The 23778-nt window shown below is 39.0% G+C and overlaps 1 protein-coding gene across 1 annotated transcript; it reads right to left on the bottom strand.

Annotated features, from left to right (window-relative positions):
- Window positions 1–16080: 16080 nt before the first annotated feature.
- LGALSL (galectin like) lies at window positions 16081–23230 on the bottom strand. The gene is made up of 5 exons (XM_074207223.1): window positions 23068–23230; window positions 22784–22855; window positions 22590–22678; window positions 21552–21729; window positions 16081–19389 (listed from the first exon to the last, which is right to left on the bottom strand). Exons 1-5 carry the CDS (start codon window positions 23101–23103, stop codon window positions 19246–19248), a joined length of 519 nt encoding a protein of 172 aa, XP_074063324.1. The 5' UTR covers window positions 23104–23230; the 3' UTR covers window positions 16081–19245.
- Window positions 23231–23778: the final 548 nt, after the last annotated feature.

Genomic DNA, 23778 nt, shown 5'->3' with positions numbered 1-23778 from the left:
ACATTTCCATATTAGTCATTTTGTATAAGAAAACTCAAATAAGAAAAATGAAAAATATCATGCTTTCTCTATTCAAATATGCTTCATCATTAGATCTTTTAGCCCTTTGAGATTGTCTTGGATCATTATATTGCTGAGAATAGCTAAGTTATTCTCAGTTTCTCATCAGTCAGTATTGCTGTTACTGGTTCTGTTCACTTTCACTATACATTATTTCATGTAAGTCTCTACAGATGTTTCTGAAATCATCTTGCATGTCATTTCTTATGGCTCAAGAATATTCAATTACAATAATATACCACAGCTTGTTCCCCAATTGATGGGCCTCCCTTTGATTACTAATTCTTAGTCCCCATAAAAGATCTACTATAAATATTTTTGTACAAATAAGTCCTTTTTTCCTTTTTTTTTTTTGGATCTCTTTGGAACAGACTTAGTAAGTAGTAGTACTACATCAAAAGGGTGTTCACAGTTTTATCACCCTTGGAGCATGGTTCCAAATTGCTCTCCTGAATGAATCAGTTTACAACTCAACCAACAAGTTCATTAGTGTCCCAGTTTTCCCAAATCCCGTCCAACATCTAACACTTTTCTTTTTTTTTTTGTTATATTAGCCACTCTTTGTCATATATTTTAAAAAGACCACAGGATTTGTGGATGCAAAGTAGAAATGACCACATGAATAATTGGAATGGGCATTTATTGCTTCTAGAAAGAAACCACTAGCAGGTGTATCTTAAGCCTGAGTCTTCTAAGTAACTCTATTGACAGCTTGCCAATTGCTGCCAGTGAATTGTGCCTCAAGAAAGGGAGGAGAGAAAGGGAATGCTTATGTTCCCAATACTCACTGTCTGGAACCATCAAAGCATCATTTCAAAAGGAGAAAAAAATGTTTTTAGAATGTTCTTCCCAGGAACCAGCAGCTTTGGAGGCTGGAGCTCAGATGATGTTATACTTGAAGAAACATAATCAAATTCCACAAGTCTGAACCAAACCAAAGGGTGAGTCTGAACACCACCTTACTTGAATAGTTTTGCTTATTATGGGATTCTCAGCCTCCAGATTATAGGAAACAGTCTTAAGTGGGGTTGCATCTTTTTTCCAGGCAAGTAGTTTTATGGAAATTTACCATTTGGGACATAGAGTGAGACTATCAGACAAATAAAGCTTTTTCAGCTGTAAAAAGAGGATGATAACAAACCCCACCTCCCAAGGTTGTTGTGAAGATCAGATGCAATAATATTTGTAAAGTGTTTAGCACAATGGCGGGTAACAAAATAAGTAACATAAATGTTAGCTATTCTTATAGGACAAGCTAGGTGGCACAGTAAATAGATCTGGGCCTAAAGCGAGGAAGACTCCTCTTCAAATCTGGCTTCAGACATTTTCTAGCTGGGTGAACCTGGGCAGGTCACCTAACCTTGTATGCCTCAGTTTCCTTATCTGTATATATGAGCTGGAGAAGGAAATGGCAAATTACTCCAGTCTCTTTGCCATGACAATCCTAAATAGAATCACAAAAAGCTGATGTGACTGAAATGATGAAATGTGTTGGGGGCCTGCTCATTCCAGCTCATTGCAAGGATTGACTTACTGTTTTGTTAATTGTCTAGACTTTAAAAAGTAATGGAGAAAATGCTAAAAATGGAAACTACACTCAAAAGTTTTCCAAGAGAACTAGTTGTTAAACATTTATTAGCACACTGCTTTGGGGATTTTTAATTGTTTTTCAGTAGTATCTGACTCTTTAAAATCCCATTTGTGATTTTCTTGGCAAAGAGACTGGAGTAATTTGCCATTTCCTTCTCCAATTCATTTTATAGATGAGTAACCTGAGGCAAACGGGTTAATGTCATCTAGCTACCAGGGTCACATAGTTTAGGCTGCATTTGGATTCAGATCTTCTTTACTTTAGACTCAGCAGTATTCACTGCCCTACCTACCACCCCTACTACCCTACTAACTGCACACTATTACTTGTCTCAAAAAGCAACAACAAAATATTGAAATGAACAATTTTGAAGGAATTTGGGAAGATCTTTATGAATTGATCAGAGTAAGAAGAAATAGGGGAATAATTCATATAATGATAACATCACAGAGAGAAACAACTTTGGAGAGACTTAGAAGTCTGATAAATATAATAATAGTAATAATCATCCCTGAATAACACCATTGTGAACTTAAAATTCAGAAGGACACTTAGCTAACAATAGGCTAATGTAGGGGATTTATTTTGTCAGATTATATAGATAATATCTACTGAGAAATTTAGATTTGTTCTTTTGATATTTATTTATTTAACCAACCCATCTACTTATTTTTTTTTGTTTGTTTATTCAATGTGGGAGGGGAGAGTGGTAGATGGTGATAGTGAAAGGGACAGTTTAATTTTTTTGAAAAAAAAATTGTTTTTGGCACAGGAATTTGATCTCTCTGGACCTTAGTTTATTGGTTAGTAAATATCTTTGAAAGCTAGATCATAACACAGACCCAGAATGACTTTATCAAGATAGGTCATGTCACACTAAATACATCTCCTTCATTGACAAGAGATCCCTTTCCCAACTTTTTTTTCTTACCAGTTTTTTAATATGTCTTACTACTTCATTTTGGAAATCCCTTCAAAACTAGATGACTGACACAGTTTTTAAAGCTGTTTTTGGAAGAAAGAGGAAAAGTATTATTTAAGGTAACTCTTAGTATGTGCTGGATGCTTTATAGATATTTTCTCTCAACATAACTTCACAAAATCCTGTGAGGAAGGTACTCTTATTATTCTCATTTAAAAGTTGAGGAAACTAAGGCACTTTAGTGCTTTGCTTGGTCTCACATAGATAGAAAATGTCTGAGGTCACATTTGAACTCAAGTTTTCTGATACCAGACTCAGAGCTCTATCCATTTATGTTATCTAGCTACCTTGGGTTTTCATATACAAGGTGCATGAAAACAGAAAGGGAGTAATGACTCACATAGTGAACCATCCATTTGGACAACTTCTTGTTTGATATATTTGCTGTACACTATTACTGGTCACGATAGACCTTATTAATTACCTACTTCTAACTCACTCCTGGGTACCTTGAGTGATAAATCTGTCTACTCACTTTCAACATGGTCTCTGCTGGAAGCATCACTATTTGTTTAAAAACCAAATAACATACCCTGCAAGAATTAAAACAGGCTATTTGAAGGTAAACAGTAACCTGTCTCATCTGAATCTTCCTTTTTCCCAGCTTAGAAGTGCTTACTATCTTCGGAAATCTGATTAAACTGAAATGAATCCATCTCTCTCTCTTTTTATATCCTAGATTCCTATTTCTTTATCTTTACATTTCTAAACAGAGTTTTGATCCAGAGACAGTATCCTTTCTGTTTCCATAACAAGACTCTATTTCTTCACTCCAGGTATTTTCTCTGGCTGTCCTTCATTCCTGGAATGCTCTCCATTATCTTCTGTGATTGCTTGGGGTCAAATGACTAGTAAATGTCTGAGGTCAGATTCAAACTCAAGTTTTCTGAAATGATTCCATTTCTCTTTTCATACCCCAGATTCCTATTTCTTTACCTTTACATTTTTAATGATTTCCCCTTTCAGAAGTCTTTTCAGATATATAGGGTCCCATGAAAGCACTCTGGTTAGCTTGATACACATTTATACAAATTCATTCTCTTCCTAACCATAGCAAATTCACCCTAACCATAGCAACTCTGGCAGTCTCTTTTAATCTCTCTACTCCTTTCCCTTCCCTTTCCCCTCCCCTTCCCCTCCTTCCCCTTCCCTTCCTCCCCGTCCCCTTCCCTTTCCCCTTTCCCTTCTTCCCCTTCTCCTCCCCTTCTTCCCCTTCCTCCCCTTCCCCTTCCTCCCCTTCCCCTTCCCTTTCTCCTTCCTTCCTTCTTTCCTTCCTTCCTTCCTTCCTTCCTTCTTCCCTTTTAACTTACTGACTGAATCTATAATAAATGTATGTTAGTAATCTTTATCACCCTAACTAGCAACTATTCCAAAGTTTTTCTTCTTTCCTTGTGTCCCATACCGTTTCTCCTCCCTTCATCCACCACTCCTTTCTGCTGAAAACTTTATCTTGTACTTCCCTGAAATAAATGAGCACATTCAGCAATGAATTGTCCCCTATTATTTTCCTTCAACCTAGTTTCCATTAGATGAAGTGGGTCTTTTGATTGCTGAGGTCAATCCTCTATACTGTGGATTCCATCTCCCTTGACTTATCCCAAAGATTGCCCCCCCCTTTCATCCCTGATTTCTAAATGGAAATCTCTTCCAGTCTACTGGGTACCTTCCTGTAGCTTACTCATGACTTGCCTATACTTACAATGTCATCACTATGTACTACCATTCCCATTAGCTATGGTTCTTTATTTCTGTTTCTCCTTTGCTTTAAGGCCAAACTTCTTAAAATCCACCTACACTCAATGCCTCCATCTCTTTTCCTTTCATTTTCTTTTAAACCTTGTGATCTAGTTTATTCAACTGAAAATACTCTCTCCAAAATTAATAAAATTCTCTTAATTGGCATACTTAATGGTATTTTCTTAATCCTCATCCTTCTTAACCTCTCTGCAACCTTTGCAGATCCTCTTCTCCTGTATACTCTCTCTTTTTTTTAAGGTTTTCATGCACTCTCTTGACTCTTCTCCTATCTCTCTAGCTACTCCTCATTTTTTCTTGTTACATCCTTATTTATGTTGAATACACTAATTGTGGGTATCCTCTGAAGGATATATTCAGGGTCTTCTATTCTCTCTGCACTGTCTCACTTGATGATCTCATCAGCTCCCATGAATTTAATTTTCATTTTGCAGATAGTTATTGCTCCATCCATCAGCTTCTTTGTGAGCCATCTATTTGTCCAGCCCTGACCTCTCTCCTAAACTCCATGCTCACATCCTGAATTGTTTGTTGGACATTAATAACTGGGTCACAAACAAGACATCTTAAACTCAACATATTCAAAAGGGAAATCATTATTTTTATTCCCACTGCTTTCCTTCCCTCCCTAATCCCTCCCTCTCCTGAATTTTCTTACTACTACTACTACCACCCTTCCAAATTCATTGGTTTGAATATCCTTGCCTCACAGTTCAATAACCCAACAAATCCAGTCTGTTGACAATCCTTTCAGTTTCTTTCTCTACAATATCTTCCCTTCACTTCCGTGGACACGACTGTATGTTTATCAGATTTTATTTTAATTTGGGATCTTGTACTTACTGGGACCAAAGCACTACCTGGAAAAGAGTGAATATATTCCTTGTTCCATCATAGAGAGGTTCTGAAAAGAATGCCTTATTACTTCAAAGATTCATCCTTTTCTATGTGGGTCCATTCCTTTCATTTATAAATCCTCTCTGACATAAATCACAGAGTTGTTTGAGAGTTTCTGTAGTTATAAAAATCAACATGGTGAAGAACCTCTCTCAATTTAGTTTGACTTGTCAGTAGAACATTCCAGAACTTGTTTTCCATTGGCATTACCTTTGAGAGCCCAAGGTGACCTCCACAACATGATGAGGCATCAGAATAAGATGTTAGTGGAAGTATGGAAAGACAGTGAATTTAAGTTTCCTATATTTCTGGTCTCACTCTAGAATTGAGGCCAAGCAATGAAAAAGAAGTGTGATTTTGGGGGATAAAGAGCTGACTGGGGTGAATTGAAGGGAGCACAAGCCAGGTGGAATGGGGACAATTTCATTAGCTGTGCATTCATAAATTAAAATGTGCATCTGAAAAAAACAAAAATAGCACAGTGTATGAAGCAACAGGATGAATGGCCAAGACAAGGATGATTAAAATCAAGAATTTGAAAGTTTTCCTGTCCAGTGAGGAAAATTTTTTTAACAAAAAAGAAAAGAAACAATTAGTGACTTTCAGAGCTCTCAGAAATCATGGATGAGCAAGCTTGAGACTTAAATGATTGTTTTCACATCTGGCTATGGTTGCTAGGTGTCCCAAGGTATCTTCTAGGGGAAAATGATGCCCTGTCAGAGATATGCAGCTCATTACTCATTAATCTCTAAACCCCTGGTAGGTAGGACTGGTTCTCCAATCTTTTTATGCAGAAACAGCTGAGACAGCTCCCAGCTCTTCAGTTCACCTTGGCAATGACTCTAAGCACAGCCAGAATACAGGATCCCATGACCGAATTATTGCTCCATCCATCAGCTTCTTTTGCAAGCCACTATCTCTTCAGCACTATCCCACACTCCTTTGAGGTGACTTTGCCAGATGTCACAAAGCAGAGGTAGCAAAGCACTTGGTAAACCTACTTAAGTGTGAACTGGGTTAGAGGAGTAAAGTAACCTAGTGGATATTCTTCTAAAATATGCCCCTGTCGATAATAATGTTTATATCTATAATATCTCTATCTGTAATAACTATGATAGATTTTGGGGTGGGCTGAAATATATGATTTCTCAAGGCCCTAATGTCTTTCCCCCCCCCCTTTTTTAAAAAAAATTGAGGTTAAGTGACTTGCCTAGGATCATACAGGTAGTAGGTGGTATCAAGTGTCTGAGGTCGGATTTGAACTCAGGTCCTCCTAACTTCAGGATCAGTGCTCTATCTACTATACCACCTAGCTGCTTCCCTAATAGCTTTAAAATTCAGTTTCTTGTGAAAAGGTAAAACAGGCTTGTCTTAGAATTGTAGGTAGAGGATGCTTTGTGGGAAGGAAGAGTATAAATGTTTTTTATAGTGCCTACTACATGCTAGACACTTTAAAAATATTTTTCTCATTTGATTCTCACAACAATTCCGAAAGGTAGGTGCTGTTATGATCCCCATTTTACATGGGGTGGTAATGTGGTAAGAAGTTGGGTAAGAAGTTTAACAACCATGCTCACATAGATAACTAATAAATCTGTGGCTGACAGATTTGTGCCAAAGGGACAAAGTGCTGAGTTTTTCTTCCACTCTTCTTTCTTGACTCTAGTCCAGATAGTCCTTTGTTCATCCCCTGCACTCTCTTCTCTGAATCTTTTAATTGACCTTCCCCCCATTCCTGTTCTTCACTTTCTTCTTACCACATTACCACCCCTATCTGCCCTGGGTGGTACAGTGAATAGAGCACCTGCCCTGGAGTCAGGAGGACCTGAGTTCAAATTTGACCTCAGATACTTAATAATTACTGTGTGGCCTTCAGCAAGTCACTTTAACTCCATTGCCTTGCAAAAAACCTAAAAAAGCAAAAACAAAAACAAAGAATGTCCAGCCTTAACTTGTTATTAGTTCTATTTGGTGAATCAATCCCTAAAATTCTGTATTCTTAGAATTTTGTTTTGTTTCTGAACACTTCTTTAGAAGGATAAATAGCTTGGTTAGTAAGCTTTTCAGTTCATAGTAGTAATTCAGGATGTGAGCATGGAGTTTAGGAGAGAGGTCAGGGCTGGACAAATAGATGGCTCACAAAGAAGCTGATGGATGGAGCAATAACTATCTGCAAAATGAAAATTAAATTCATGGGAGCTGATGAGATCATCAAGTGAGACAGTGCAGAGAGAATAGAAGACCCTGAATATATCCTTCAGAGGATACCCACAATGAAATCCATACAACACCCCTAAGAGGTAGGTAATTTGAAGATTACTTTCATTTTGATGAAGAAGGAACAGACATTTATAGAACTGAGGATAATTCCCCTTCCAACTCTGATAGTATATGTATCTTTGAAAGTTGAAATGACTTTTACAAAAGTCGCCCAGCTTGTAAAGTCAGAAATTAAACCCAAGTTTTCTGTTTTCCAGGGAGACATTATCTCTAAGAATGTCTAGGGACAGCTGGGTGGTACAGTGAATAGAGCACCTGCCCTGGAGTCAGGAGGACCTGAGTTCAAATTTGACCTCAGACACTTAATAATTACTGTGTGGCCTTCAGCAAGTCACTTTAACTCCATTGCCTTGCAAAAACCTAAAAAAGCAAAAACAAAAACAAAGAATGTCCAGCCTTAACTTGTTATTAGTTCTACTTGGTGAATCAATCCCTAAAATTCTGTATTCTTAGAATTTTGTTTTGTTTCTGAACACTTCTTTATAAGGATAAATAGCTTGGTTAGTAAGCTTTTCAGTTCATAGTAGAAATTTTGTCCCCTTTTGATCTCATTATCTTCTGTTTAACAACCATGCTCACATAGATAACTAATAAATCTGTGGCTGACAGATTTGTGCCAAAGGGACAAAGTGCTGAGTTTTTCTTCCACTCTTCTTTCTTGACTCTAGTCCAGATAGTCCTTTGTTCATCCCCTGCACTCTCTTCTCTGAATCTTTTAATTGACCTTCCCCCCATTCCTGTTCTTCACTTTCTTCTTACCACATTACCTCATAGACTTCATTCCCTTCCTTCAAGATGGCAGCCCAAGCACCACCTACCTGAAGCCTCTCCTGATTCCAGCTCCCTTACATTATTCTGTAAAAATATTATTCTGTTAAAAAAAGTAAAATAATAAGTAAATATATATGCTTCTTGTTTTCCTTGATCAAACTTAAGGTCTCTGAGTGTAGATTGCTTCATTTTTTTATTTGGGTATCTCAGGGACCTGCTTCCCCAGGGCCTAGTGACAGATTGTTCTTCAGAACTGAATTTATCCTCTGTTCTTAAACCTGACCCTCCTCTAAGTCTTCCTTTCTCTAATCATGACACCACCATCTTCTCAGTCATCCAGTTTAAAGATCTCAGGATCATTTTGGATGCTTTCCTCTTCCTTGTTCCCCATATCAAAATCAGTTGCAAAGTCTTGTTAATTCTACCTCTAAACACTCTCTAACCACTAGGTTAGTGAGGTAGATAGAATGCTGGAACGGTTGTCAGGATGGACTTGGGATCAAATCCTCCCTTCAGAAACATCTTAGCTGTGTGACCCTAGACAAGTCACTTAATTGCTGTGTGCTCATTTCCTCATCTGTTAATTAGAGCCAATAATAGCACCTACCTCACAAGGTTGTTGTAAGGAGTGAGATGTGTGTGTGTGTGTGTGTGTGTGTGTATAATTGAGATAATATTTAGAAAATGCTTTGCAAACCATAAAATGCTATGCAAATAAATGTTAACTGTTATTATCATCTTGACTCTTGCTGCTACCACCCCAAAGTCTGACTTTAATTATCTCTTGCCTTATTATTATCCTTCAACTGTTCTCCCTGTTCCTATTTTCTTCCTTCCCTTTCCAGTATATCCATTTATGTAGTCACCAAAATGATCCTCCTAAAAAACAGGTCTGACTTAACACTCCCTTGCCCAAAAAACCTGCAAGGATAAAATGTGAATTCTTTAGTCTGACATTTAAGACCCCTCACAATCTGGCTCCAACCCACCTTTCCAATCTTGGATGACTACCAGAATCATATAATGCATTCTTTGGAGTGTAAAAACCAGTCCAGTATGTTCCTGAAAAGCACTTTCTTTACAACAAATTTGTCCTGTTGTTCAAAATTTGTTGCCAATTGTGCCACACTGACAAGTGGTCCATTGTGAGACAGATTTGTTTTACCTTACTGTTGAAAGACAATTACCATAAAATCATCTTATTGATAATTAGATCATCAAAAGATTATTGCCATAAACTCATCCTATTAACAGACTATCAAGAGACAGGTTAGGTTTACCATATTGTTGCAAGTTTTGTTTTCAAAAATTACCATACTGATGCAATGCTGGGCATTATAGTAGTGATTAGTAATGCCTCATTGATTCTTGTCTTTTGTTATGGAAGAAGGCATCTCAGCTTCAGAGGCTGCATTGAGTGTACAGTCATTTGCAAACAGAAGATCATGACCCAATACTCTCTCCACTTTGGTCTTGGCCTCATTAACATGGGAAAGATCCCACCCCAAAAGCCCAAGGTCTCCTTCTGTATCCAGATCATCAATCACAAGAAGTCCTGTTTCCTATTAGATCAGGACATGTAGTGAAGATGGTTCTGAAAGAGGGAGTGAGAAGGATGCTTTTGTATAACATTCCCCTCACTACAATCAACATAATGTGCAAGTCATGCCATTATTCATATTATGTCTTGATCTCTTTGATTACAAAAGATAATAATCAAATGGTCTAATCTTTGCTTGACTGTCCCTAGAGAGTGGAGAATCCTCTACCCTCTTTAACAACAACCCTTTTAGGATAGCATGAATTATTCAGTAATTTCCCCCTTAAATTAAGACAAGGTAGGTCAAGGTAGGTCCCCTTCACTAATACTACAACCTAATCAGTGGTGCAATAGAAACTCTTATCTACTTGCTTAACATCTCAGGGACAGGAGGAGGAAGGAAACACAGGGAGAGATAGAATTTGGAACTCAAAACTTAAAAAATCCCCATTTATTTTAATATGTAATTAGGGAAAAAATAAAATACAATATAAAAATTTTTAAAAAGAAAAAAGGTTAAAGAATCTAGATTCAAATTCTGATTTTTTACTTTGGGTAATCTGTGTGATCCTGTGCAAGTCATATTCTGTAGAATGAGTCTGTTGGACTCTATGACCTCTTTTGGCTCTCAGTCTATGACCGGAATTAATTACTTCTAGTTATTTTCTAATTTAGTCTCATTGTTTTCCATCTCTCTCCTCTTGTACAGATCTCCCTCCTCATCCTTCCCTTCTAGACTTCTTAGTCTAGATCTTAGATCTTATTTCTTCCATGAGGGGGGCAGCTAGGTGGTGGCTGAGTACATAGATTGTTGATTGGCCTGGACTCAGGAAGATTCATCTTTATGAGTTCAAATCCAGCCTCAGACACTTACTAGCTGTGTTACCCTGGGTAAGTCACTTAACTTTGCCTCAGTTTTCTCATTTTAAAAATGAGCTGGAGAAGAAAATGACAAATCACTCCAGTAGTTCTGCCAAGAAAACCCCAAATGGGCACATAGAGATTGAAGTCTTGATTCTCCCCCCCCATCTCCCTAGATGAAAGTGTCCTCTCCCCCATCAAATCTTCCTAGAGAATCATTTAGATTCTTCACTTTGTTCCATCTTACTCTACCTTGTAGTAGTAGTAGTAGTAGTAGTAGTAGTAGTAGTAGTAGTAGTAGTAATTGTAGTAGTAGTAGTAGTAGTAGTAGCAGCAGCAGCAGCAGCAGCAGCAGTAGCAGTAGTATGGTAGTGGTGAGAGTAGTAGTAGTGGTGGCAGCTGTTGTTGTTGATGGTGGTCTTTCATTTTTCAAGAGGACCAATGATACCGGATTTAAGTGAAGCAGAGTTTGCACAAAGTCATCAGCTTCATTCTTTCTTCCAAAGTCACGGAAGAAAGACACCAGGAAAAGGAAAAAAGTCAGAATGATTGGCAATGGCTTAAGATTCAGTGAATGGCCTTGGCTTCTTTATCTGCTCCAACAGCCTTCGTGGTCATTGGAACAAATTGTTCTTATCTGCCCATTCTGCCAGGAAAAGTCTTCATATGCTTGATGTAGACATCCCCCTAACTCACCAACAGACTTGAGGCGTATTAATTACCCTCAACCTGGTTTAGCTCCTCTGCTGAGATGGTTGACAGTGTAGCTGCTGCTCATGCTATATCTTCTCGGAGCCACAGGTAAGAAATGGGTGGTAGGTAGATATCAAAGTTGGTTGAATAGCCCAGATTTGGCAGTTCTCTCTCCTCTCTCTCTCTCTCTCTCTCTCTCTCTCTCTCTCTCTCTCTCTCTCTCTCTCTTTCTCTCTCTCTCCCCACCCCCTGTGTTAGTTTGAGGTTGTGAAACCCATATATATTATCAGCCAAGACTGACTCCATAAATTCATTCTACAAATATGGGATGGGTACTATTTTGTGATATAGAAATGGAGATAAGACATAATTCCTTGCCCTTGAATTTATTATTTCATAGAGATATCTGACACAAATACAAGTGTCTGTAGTATACAGTATTACAGAGAGAGTTATAATAATAATATGATATGAAGTATTATGGGCAAGTTTATTGCCAGTGTGAAGTAAGATGAGCAAGAATGGCTTGGTAGAGGAAAGTGACCTGTGAATTTGGCTTTATAATTTGGGTGTAGGCAGGAGTGGTGGCTCAGTTCTGTAATCACTGATGCCAAGGAGATTGAAGTTGATGAATCCATTGAGGTCATTAATAAGCCAATGAAGTATCAGAAACTAATCCGGGCGGCTAGGTGGCACAGTGGATAGAGCACTGGCCCTGGAATCAGGAGTGCCTGAGTTCAAATCCGGCCTCAGATACTTAATAATTACCTAGCTGTGTTGGGCAAGCCACTTAACCCCATTGCCTTGAAAAAAAAACTTAAAAAAGAAACTAATACCATGTGGCTAGGGTCAGGCTACCCAACCAGGGGTGATTGACAAAGCAGATCAAAGATCTCATGCCGGATTGGGATTGCATTTCTAGCCTGGGGGAGGTGGAGAGACCTAGTCCTAATATAAATGGATGTATCAACAAATAAATATTTGGGTAGGAATTCAGCAAACTAATAAAGAAGAAAAGATATTCCAGTAATGAGTAACAATACTAGCAAAAATGTAGAGGCTGGAGGTCTCAAGCTGGTCTATACAGAAGGATTGTGAGAGAAAGAGATTTTTTTAAGTTGACTAGTCAAAAGTCATCTTGACAATGACATGAAATTAATGATTCCTAAGTGTAAAAACAATTATATTTTTACTTTTCAATCTAAATGGTTGATTACTCCATAATCAATAATCAACCAGATAGGGTGATTAAAAAAAAAGTCATAGAAACAGTTTCTCCTTGTTATATCACAGAATAGCAAACAGAATCATAGAGCATTTGTGTTGGAAGGGATATCAAGTACTAAATGGTCCAAGCAATACCTAAAAATTCTGTTTTATAATGTCTCCAATGAGTGGTCTTCTAATCTTTCTATCTAGTTTTTGCTTTAAAATCTCTAGGGAGAACATCCGTTATCTCTCTAAGACAAAGGATGTCAATAAGGTGATACCAAATGTTAACTACAGGATTTTTTGCCTTGGGGAAAGCAGGTTGGTGGGAATCAATGACAGAGAGTCAGTGATAAACCCAGGTTTTCCTGACTCTGAGGTCAGAGCTCCATCTACCAGGGCTTAAATTTGAAGGATATTAGAATGCACAAATAGAAGTAAGAAAGTAATAACTATAGGGCATGATTCTACTATGAGACTTATCACTGATTGGGAGTCAACTACTTGAGTAATCAGTTCTAAGCTTATCTAAAGTATCTGGATCCTAGAGTCTATTCCTATTGACTGAAACATGAAAGAAATTTGGGTAAGGATCATTTAGAACCAAAAAGCAACAAATTATACCACCTCATATATATATATATATATGTATATATATATACATATATATATACATATATATGTTTATATATAAACATATTTCTCATTCATTTTTTGTTAATAGGTCTCTCACAGAGTGTCTTTATAGTTTATAGATATGGTGTAGGATTCGCATATTTTCAAGTCCTTTAATGCATACCTTTGGTTCCTTTAAAAAATAATAAAAAATAATCCCTTGAACTGAATTGAATATCATTATCATTGCATTAGGGACACTATGCTTCTCTTATAAAAACTAAAAAATTCTGAGTATAATTCTTTAAAAATTTCTGAAAGTCATACTTTTTTTTTTTGCAAGGCAATGGGGTGGGGTTAAGTAACTTGTCCAAGGTCACACAGCTTAAGTAAGTATTGAGTATCTGAGAATTTAATGCTCCTGACTCCTGAGCTGATGCTCTAGCCACTGTACCACCTAGCTACTATGCCCCATGTAATATACCTCTAATGTTTGCTTCAGTATTCAGAGTTGCATATTTATAATTAGATAATAATAATTTAAAATATTCACTCAAGGAAATGCTTTTTTTTTTTTTTTGGCAAAACAATGGTAACTTGCCCAAGGTCACACAGCTAGGTAATTATTAAGTATCTGAGGATGGCTTAGAACTTAGGTCTTCCTGACTCCAGGACTGGTGCTCTATCCACTACACCACCTAGCTGTCCCCAAGAAATGCACTTTTAATAGTTTTCATTATAAAAATCATAGAGAATTAGTAAAGAAATTAGTTTTACATTTATATTGACCCTGGATTATCATAATGTTATCATAATAAACATTATCTTGTATTCATAGAATTCCTTGTCATCTCATTTCATAAACAGGTATCATAGGATCCTATGATCTTCTAGATGGGAAGGCAGATAGATGGATGACTTGCCCAAATTATGATTGACATAGGATTGATGAAACAGACCTTCCCATTCCTACTCCTCATCCTTCTTAGTCAGCTAGATTTCCTATTGTCTACTATCCAAGTAAAATAAGTTCTATTTTATTTTGGGTTAACATCATAGACTTAGTTATGACATGTAGTATATATTGTTCAGTGGACACCATCACATAAAGGGAGTGCAGGGCTTACTAGTAGAATATTTAATTACTATTCATGAAAAACTTGTAGATCAAAATATTCTTCAAAATCCAAGAAACACAGGAAAAGGCTATTAACTACATAAAAGTATGTTATTTGGGTATAGTATATGTTACTATATCAAGTAAACAATGATTTCTCCTAACCTTGGCTATTGTTCACATAATCCCATATTTTTCTAAGAGATGATTGGAAAGCCAGGGAAAACATCTGGATTTTTCCCCCATGTACTGGAATTGGGTATTGTAGAGTATATTGGATATACCCATTTTAATTGTTTCTTTTTGAATGGGAGTTCTCTACTTTTTTTTTTCCTAAACAATCTTTTGGGAGTAAAACATTAAATTAAAATAACTAAGAATGAATATCACTTAAGGCAAATAAATGTATTTTGACATAGGATACAAAGGAGCACATTTCAACTCAGTTACACTTTTCTTATGGAAGGGTATTTTAAGACTAATATGCTATGTATTAATTTATAGTTTCCCTTTGAAATGCTTTTTAGTAAGTTTCCCAAACTTCAACATATAAACATGTACCTCTGAAAACATATCAAGTGACTAGAAACGTAACCCAGTACTTAGTTTTTCAAAAGAGTAATTTTGTCAGCCCCATAAAGTATACTCCCCTTACCACTCCTACTTTTTCTTAATTATAGTGTGGCTCACCACCCTCATCTTTTGGTATAAATCAAAATTAATTTCCCCAAAACATCCTCAATCTTGTGGGTTTAAAAAAAAATTGTGATTTGTAAAGCAAACTTTTTTTCTGTTCTGTATTTTAGAGGGGCAGATGGAAAGATAACAATTGTGACAATGACCCTGACTTGCCTTGGATGAACACTGAAATGTCATGTTTATAGGCAGATATAAAAAAATCAGTCACAACTATCACAGCCCCCACATTACTTGATAATTCAATTCTTTTATTATATTTAGAGTGACCTGAAGCCATATAGTCCTCTACTATTCTAGCCTTGAGGGGAAGAGAAGTGAAGTTAATATGGTCATGTGTTAGAGGTATATTGTCTGAGGGGACTTTCCCAATTGGAGAGAAGCACATTTGGGTTTGACAGACAGCATCTTTTCCCTCAAAACTCTTTCCCAGCTTAAGTTAAAGCTGTGAAGATTAGTATCGACTCATACAGAAAGTTACCCAGCAGGAATAGTATAGCAGCTCCTTTGGCTTTGGAACTCTTCAAGTCTCCAGATACCTGACCACTTGAGAGATAACCTTGGACCTGGATCCTTCATCTGCTTAGTGCCTACTAAATATAACGTATACATAACAGTTGCAGTTGATGCTTAGTAACTGTTGATTGAAACTTGCTAAATTCCTATGTACCAAAATACTGTTTTACCAGATATTTATGCAATAAAAAGTCAAAGCTTATTGTTTCTATCACCCTCTAGAGATTTATTTTTTTGCTTCTCTCCTGATTCCCAGAAGCATGCTTTAAAAACAAAGAAGAGAAACTTAAACACGATCTCAAAAACAGTATAAATATGGCTAGGATCTCATCCATTCACTATTTCTCAAACATCTGCAACATACATGCAGTATAAAAAACTAGCCTTTGATCAGTTTGCTGACATAGATAAAATCACTAGGTGGAGTTCAGAAAGGAGTATAGAACATTGTTTCATACTTGGTGCTCAATAAATAAATTAGAAGATGTGAAAAACACTTTGTACAAAATGCTCTTTTATTTTAGTGCAAATAATTTTCAGCAGTGACATAGGATAACACATCAGCAACAGTTTACACCACGAAGAAAATAAGAAAGTGTTTCTTTGAAAATCTCTTATAGGAATACTATCTCTACATGAATGTCAAGGCAACATTTCTCCTTCCCTCTTTTTTGGGGGGGGGTTGAATAAAATGAAAATCATTCTATCAATTTTATGAGGGAACCTCAAGGAGTTCAATATGAAGGTCTGTTTCACTGGAAGCATGTCCAAACAAAATCTTAAAGTTCCTTAAATAATTTAAAGAGAAGACACCAATTTCAATTTTGTTTTACAGACATCATATTGTAGGAAGGAAATAAGATTGTCTAAAGCAGGGGTTTTAAACTTAAGGACTTGTAAACTTGTTTTTAAAAATACTTTGACAACTGTATTTCAATATAACTGGCCTTTTTTGTAACTTTTTACTTTATTTTATGCCATTTTAAAAAATGATTCTGAGAAGGGGTCCCTAAGTTTCACTAGATTGCCAAAGGGGTTCATGACACAAAGGAGGCTAAGGACCCTAGGTAAAGCTTAATTTTTCTTTCTTTAGTCTAATCTGATATTTGGGATGATTTTAATCATGTTTTGAAATGAGGGCTCTGGTATTCAGTATATAACATCTATATAACAACATTTTCTTGTGAAATTTTAAACTGTACCTTCTCATTTTCATTTCCCACCTTAGACCTCATAGAAGAGGTAAAAATTATTTTCAAATTGAAGCTTAAAAAAATGATTAAAATCACAGGATTATTCACCTTTCAATTTAGCAGCACTCAAATCAAGCTCTCATGGCTAAAATGCATTCCTGAAGAGGCTTATTAAGGGCTTTCAAGGCCATATCTGAGTTGAGATGAAAGGGTTAACACGGTACCTTTGCTGCTAATCCGTCTAAAGACCTGTTAATTGGTTCAGTGATAAGTCGGCAGAATTGAGTAGTTTCCAGCTGGTTACACTCAAGTGACCTCTATTTTCTGCTGAATTATGTAGCTGGTGGGTTACCTTCTAAAGGTGATCATTTAATGATGAGCAGAGCTCAGTTAGGCTATAAATAGATTGCTTGCTACAAATTCTCTTCAGAATAAGGTGAGAAAAGTTGATCAAAGGCAGTATAGTCCAAACTAGTACCTAAAACTCTTCAGAGCAGAGTAGATCTGAGGAATAAATAATCTTCTTATATAACACAGTAAGACTGTGTTACACACTTTCTGAGATGGGGAAGAATCCTCAAACCTCATGATTTGGCTTTTTTTAAAAAAAAAAAAGATTATACTTTGGTACTGAAACACTGTCTACCTTCTTTTGACATATGGAAACAAACTGGTCATTTCCATTTGTCTGCATGTTGTGTAAAATAACTAAAAAGCAAACATGACCTTAACAAGACTCAATATTCTACTAACAAAATCTGAACTATATATAAATACACCTCCCCCACTCCACTCCCACCCTTGCAGTCACTCTTAGGATTGTAGAAACCATCATTATTATATGGTTCAAAAATGGCCAGAGAAGTACCCAAGGTCACACAAGGGAGCAGTGCTGGGAGTCAAACTGAAGCTCTCGGACTCCTCCCATGCCATGCTCTGCCCTCCCTAGGAAGATTACTAATACTGAAGTTCTAGCCAATACCACCAGCTCAGCCTCACAGGGTGGAGCTCAGAGTCCAGTTCTTAAACATTGTGATAGTACCTACTACCACTCCCTAGAGAAACTGCACCTGTTTATCAGCTCAGCCAGCAGGTGGTATCAAAATTCTGTCCACACTAAACAAAATGAAATTACTTAGTCAGGATCGAGCCTCAATCCTAGCCTTTCCCCCTGCATGGATCAATAGAAACAGAAGATGATTGATTCTGTCAGTCTGTAACAGTAAGCCAAAGCAGAGGAAGTACTGGTTAGGAAATTACTAAGAGTGTCATTTGAAAGGAGACCTGTGTGACTTTGAAATTCGGCAGCTATTGGTGTTACAGCATAAATACCTTACTTTAAAATCCAGAGTTCTCTTGGTATTCTTACTTTGCTATCTATCAGGTCACAAACATCCTCTTCATAATAAGTTGAAAGTCCTTGTAAAATACAATTTAAAAAAATTGTTTTTTACAATCACTTCATAAGTATTTTTGATAAATTGAACCATTAGATAATGAGCTATGGTATAAATTCCAAAAATAAAAAAAAGAGTAGGAATTTACCCTTAGGGAAGCCCTATTATGTATCATGTTGATTCACAGAAAGGAGCAAAATCAGTGTAAATGTGACATGTAATGACCAATAGCATGGGAAATTATTTTACTTAAATTACTGCAAAGTTCTCTCCCCCCCCCCCCAAAACATTTATATCAACTATTACAAAGGAGCTTAATTTTAGGGGTATAAAGGATAGATACCCCCAGAACCCAATTATTCAAACAGAATTATATGTGTTTCAAAGATGATAAAAATTTATCCCATGGACCTAAGTCATTTGTACATTCAAAACTTCATGACTTGCTATTCTCTGTACTCAATAACATTGCTTATTCTTCTAATACATACACTGAGTATAAATAAATAAACTACAAGAAAGCTTTAAAAACTCTATTAATATTATGCTGTGCAAAAAACTTGAACAACCTACATTCTATGTAAATACCCTGACTAAAATGTTATTGGTTGTGCTACATGAATCTACTTCAGTGCAGAAACAATGGTTGCACAAAAAAAAAAAAAAAGCTTTTCGGTATACCGTGTTTAAATTATTATTATTATTATTATTATTATTTAGCACTTTTGTTTGCAGACTTCCCTCTGCAAATGAAAGATGAAGACATTGCAGCCAATTAAGTCCCAAACCACAAACGACCCCAAACACATTCTAGGGACAAAACCCAGCATAAATGTATTACTTTGCTCCAGGACTACGGCTCAGTGTCTGTTACCCAAAAGCTTTCTTCATGAGGGTGCCATGGTTCAAGTCCTCATTTTGGGTTTAAACTGCACACAGAGAAGCTTGTCTTTTTGTTTTTGTTTGTATTGTTTTTGTTAAGTTTCCATATCTTGGTAGGATTGTTCTTCTAGACAATAGATGATGGCATCTGCTCCTATTTGGAATAGGGATGATGAGCACGGCACCAAAGTCAGCCAAGTTTAGTGATCTGGAGGTCTCCATTGATCTTTATTGTGTCAATTGAGGACAGTGTTTCAATTCGATGGTAAAAATCAAAAAGTTGGTGTCCATCCACAAATACTCTAAATCGTGGGTGTTCACAAAGAATTTCCACCTGGGAAAACAAAATGATGAATTCAGTGTACAATTTCAATGATTTTGGTCTAACACATGATCTTGTAATATCTAGGAATGAATAGGCACATTTTACAGACCCACAATTGCTCTGCCTTCAAATATCCGACACCAAGGAAGTGATAATGTCCTTGGCAGAAGGGTAATATGCTATTTGATACCACCACTGTTTACCCACCTAACTTCTACCACTAATTTCATTCCTGAAGTGAAACGATTCTATTATTTGGTCAAGAAGTTGACATGTCAGTTCATGCTGGACCAACTTCCAATAAGAATAGTTGAAATTTATATAACTCTTTAAGGGTTTGCAAAGCACCTTACATACCTTATCATCAGGGCCTCTGTCAAATAAGCTACTTCCATACAAACACTGTGCCTTCATTCTCTCTTCCTTAACTACACCTTAAATAATCTACCGCAGGCTGTAATTAATGGTCTCTTGGAATGTGTTTCTTAAGACATGGGTATTCACCATGTAAGGAGAGATTCCACACATGACATTAATCACATTTAATTAGGATCATTCTTGAGGTGAGATTAACACAGAAGGCCCTGATCCTGGTTCAATTTATTGTCGACTATTTCAAAATGGCAGTCAAGAAGCTTTAGTTACTCCCATCCAGAGTCCCTATTCTTGGAATCCCTCATGTTGGCCACAGTCCCACATCTGGTGGGTGAATGGGTATCAGCCTGGACAGGTCTCTCTCTCTCACATTCTCTAATGTTTATAGTAACTACTGTCATTTCTACAGATTCAAGTTTTCAAAAGTCTTATTGAACATCATCTCATTTGAGGCTATGTAATGTGGATACTACATGTATGTATTATCTCCATTTTATAGATGAAGAAACTGAGGCCAAGAGACATTAAGTAACTTGTACCTGGTCATACTGCCAAACATCACAAGTGGGATTTGAACCCTGGTCTTCATGATTTCAAGTACAACCCTCTGTCCACTATACTGTTTTGACTCTATTTTTAAACTGGGAAGAGGTAATTCTTGCCTCATATATCTCATGCTTAGAATTTCTAGGTAAGGGATGAGGATCAGTAGATTAAAGGCAAATTTTATTCAGAATGAGGTTATAATAATGATAATGTGTAGCATTTTTTTACTTTTTTTTTTTTGGCAAGGCAATTCAGATTGACTTGCCCTGAGAGTTACCAAGCTAAGAAGTATCAAGGGTCTGAAGCTGAATTTGAACTCAGGTCAGAACCAGTATTCTATCTTCTGCATTACCTAGCTGCCCATATACATACATACATATGTACATATATTTATGAGTACATATATACTCATATTGCAAAGATGATCACATTTGATCCTCACAACAACTTTGAGAAGTCAGTGTTATTATTATTATTATTCCCATTTTACAGATAAGTAAACTTATTTTAACAGGAAGCTGTTAAGAGACCTGCCCAGGGATATAAAATGAGGGTCTGAGGCTGGATTTGAACTCAAGCCTCTTGACTCCAGGTTCAATGGTGCTATCTACTATACTATACAAAGGGTCAGTCCCTAATTAAGAGACATGGAGCCTTTAAACTATAGCTGCCAACAGTAGGACATATGCTAACAAGAGGCACCATAAAACTTTATCACTGGCTTCCCATATTTTAAACCACAAGGTAGGACTGAATTACCCTATCGCTCCCTAGTCCAGTCCCAAGGGCATAAACTCTAGGAGGGAGGTATCAGTGAATAGGTTGGTGAAATGATATTCACAATTCCTAAAGAAAAGTAGAAATACATGAAAAAGTAAATTGTCATTTAATGACTAAAATATGTAATCCTTGGGAGTAATTCAAAGAGTCATTTGAATGTGCTTATCAAGTCTGATGGGGGGGGCAGTAGGGATGTTTGTGTGAAAAGTTTCTATTCCTAGTACACTCCACATTCATTTCTGTGGTTCATGGGACCCATCCAATTTATTCGACAGAGCAATAGTGACTATTTCAAGCATTAATATACAATACCCCTCTAAATAATTAAAATTTTAAATATTTACAACTCTTAGACAGCCTATTTTCAGAATGTGCAGAAAATTTTGGCAGCTTAATATTTCTCCACCCACCAACTAGTTACATGCACAAAACTCCCATGCAATTGGTGTTACATTGTTCTTTGGACTTACCCTAAATGGTTGGTCTGGGATGAAAGGGAAATAGGGAATTGCTGATTGTTCTTCACCTCTTTCTCCTGATATACATGAATTTCTGAGCAGCTGCTTATCTGTAAATACTGCTTTCAGTTCAATGGCCACATCTGCAGGAGGGTCGTTGGAGTCCCCACATGTCAAACTGATCTCAAAACTGAAAGATCAACATTTGGATTACCAGTCATCCTTTCTAGATTACCCAAGTTCTGTTTCCTAAATCAGCTATGCTGCTACCTGCCAGCAGAGTGAGGGAAAGAAAAATTTATTGATGGAAACTGGGATTTTGGATGATAAATAGATTTTCAATTATCCACACTTTTGTTATTTCTCCCTGAAGGGGTTGTCTGTCTCCCTTTTTCTCCAACCTGTACCCCTGAGTCCCCAATCAAAGGAATGCCTCTACATATACTCTAACCCAACACTGCTAAAACTCTCAGTACCAGAAATAGCCCCAAGAGGTTGACTAAAGGAACAACAATCAACTTGCATTGAAATCCCGTAGTAATGGGTTCTTTAAATCATATCTTGGCTTCAAAAAACACATAAAAGAATGATGAAAGGATCCTAACCCCCTCTATAGGTCAAAGGGAAAATGTGTGTCTATATTTATAATCCTTGATAAAAATAGCAGTCTGCAGAAATGATGGATGGGATTCACAGAAATTCTTTTCATGGGAACGTGGTAGTTTCTTGGCATTTCCTTGGGCAGGAAATGGATCCAGAAGCAAGAGAAGCACCAGACCACAAAGTTGGAAGGGAAAGAGAAGTTTTCCTTCTCCTCTAGGCACTCCCATCAACCATCCCCAGATGGAGCCTGATGCTTTGTGAAAACCTTATTTTTATTGATAGCTTTTACATTGAATTCCTGAACATAAGCTGTGCCCCCTCCCCTGAAACTTTCTGGATATAAGCTATCCCTATCTTTATACAAAAAACATTTTTTTTTTTTTTAAAGCAGGTAAGAAGAAAAGCAGTTTAGTCCCCACAAATTCTAGGATACCAGCGGAGCCTTACCTCTCGGGGTTGAGGTCTACAATCCCCATCACTAAGATCTTCTTGCCTGGCCTCATCCCGCCTTTAATGTGCCCACAAAATGGTACAATCTGGAAGGGGCAGAAGAAGCATTAGCTGGGTGGCGGAGCCGGCCCGGCTCCTCGGGGCAGGAGGGCGCTGCACGCGGTGGGGAAGGTGCGGGGCAGGGGGCTCACCAGCTTGGGGAAGTAGACGTCTGCCTGGACGGGGGACCCCAGCGAGTTGTGGAAATGCCCGTCTTCTAGTTTCTACAAACGGAAGCACAGGAGAGGCACTTCGGGGCGCCCGCCGCGCCCCCCGCGCCCCGGGCCGCCCCGCACGTGCGCCCCCTCCTAACGCCCGCCCTGCGCCCGGCGGGGCAGGGGCGGGGGGCCGCGCGCGGCTGGGTTGCAAGGCCGCCCCGGCCCGGCCCCGCCGCGGCCCGGCCCCGGCCCCGGCCCTCCCCCCCGGCCTCACTCACCAGCACCGAGTCTCGCTCGGCCACCGATCCCGCCATCTTGTGGCCCGGCCGGGGGCCCGGGGGCCGGGGGGGAGGGGTCGGGGCGCCGGGTCCGCGTCCCGGGGGAGGGAGGCCCAGGTCGGAGCCGGGCTCCGGCGCGCACAGCCGGGGCTCCTGCGGCCGCGGCGCTGACGGGCGCGCGCGCGCACACACACCCCTTCACGCGCGACTCGCAGACACGAGCGCACGGGCACACTGGGCGCCGGCCGGGCGGGGGCGCGGGGCCGGGGCTGGGGCCGGGGCCGGGCGCGGGGGGCCGGCGGGGGCCGGGGCCGGGGCAGCTCCGGGAGCCGCCGCCGCGCACCGGGGTGGAGCAGAGCCGCGTGCCGGCCGGGCGGCGGCGGCATATAAAGGCCCGGCCCCGGCGGCGGCTCACCGGCCCGCGGCCCGCACAGGGCGGGGGCCCCCGAGGCTGCGGCGCAGGGCGGGCGGGAAGCGGCCGCGGCCCCCGGGCCCTGCCCTCCCTGCGTGGTCCGCTGCCCGCGCGCGGCCGAGCCCGAGCCCGCGGGAGGAGGTGCTGCGGGGCGGCGAGGGGCGGGGACGAGCGGGAGCGGCCCCGCGGGGAGCCCACCCTGCACGAGCCAGGCCCAGAGCCCGGATTCGGCCGCCCTGGCCTCGGGCCCTGGCCCGCCGAGCACTCGGGAGGGTCTCCGAGGGACCCCGAGGGCCGCT

This window comes from Macrotis lagotis, chromosome 1 (assembly GCF_037893015.1).
Source record: "Macrotis lagotis isolate mMagLag1 chromosome 1, bilby.v1.9.chrom.fasta, whole genome shotgun sequence".
In the NCBI taxonomy this organism is placed as follows: Eukaryota; Metazoa; Chordata; class Mammalia; order Peramelemorphia; family Peramelidae; genus Macrotis; species Macrotis lagotis.
This window is presented reverse-complemented; position numbering and strand designations above follow the sequence as displayed.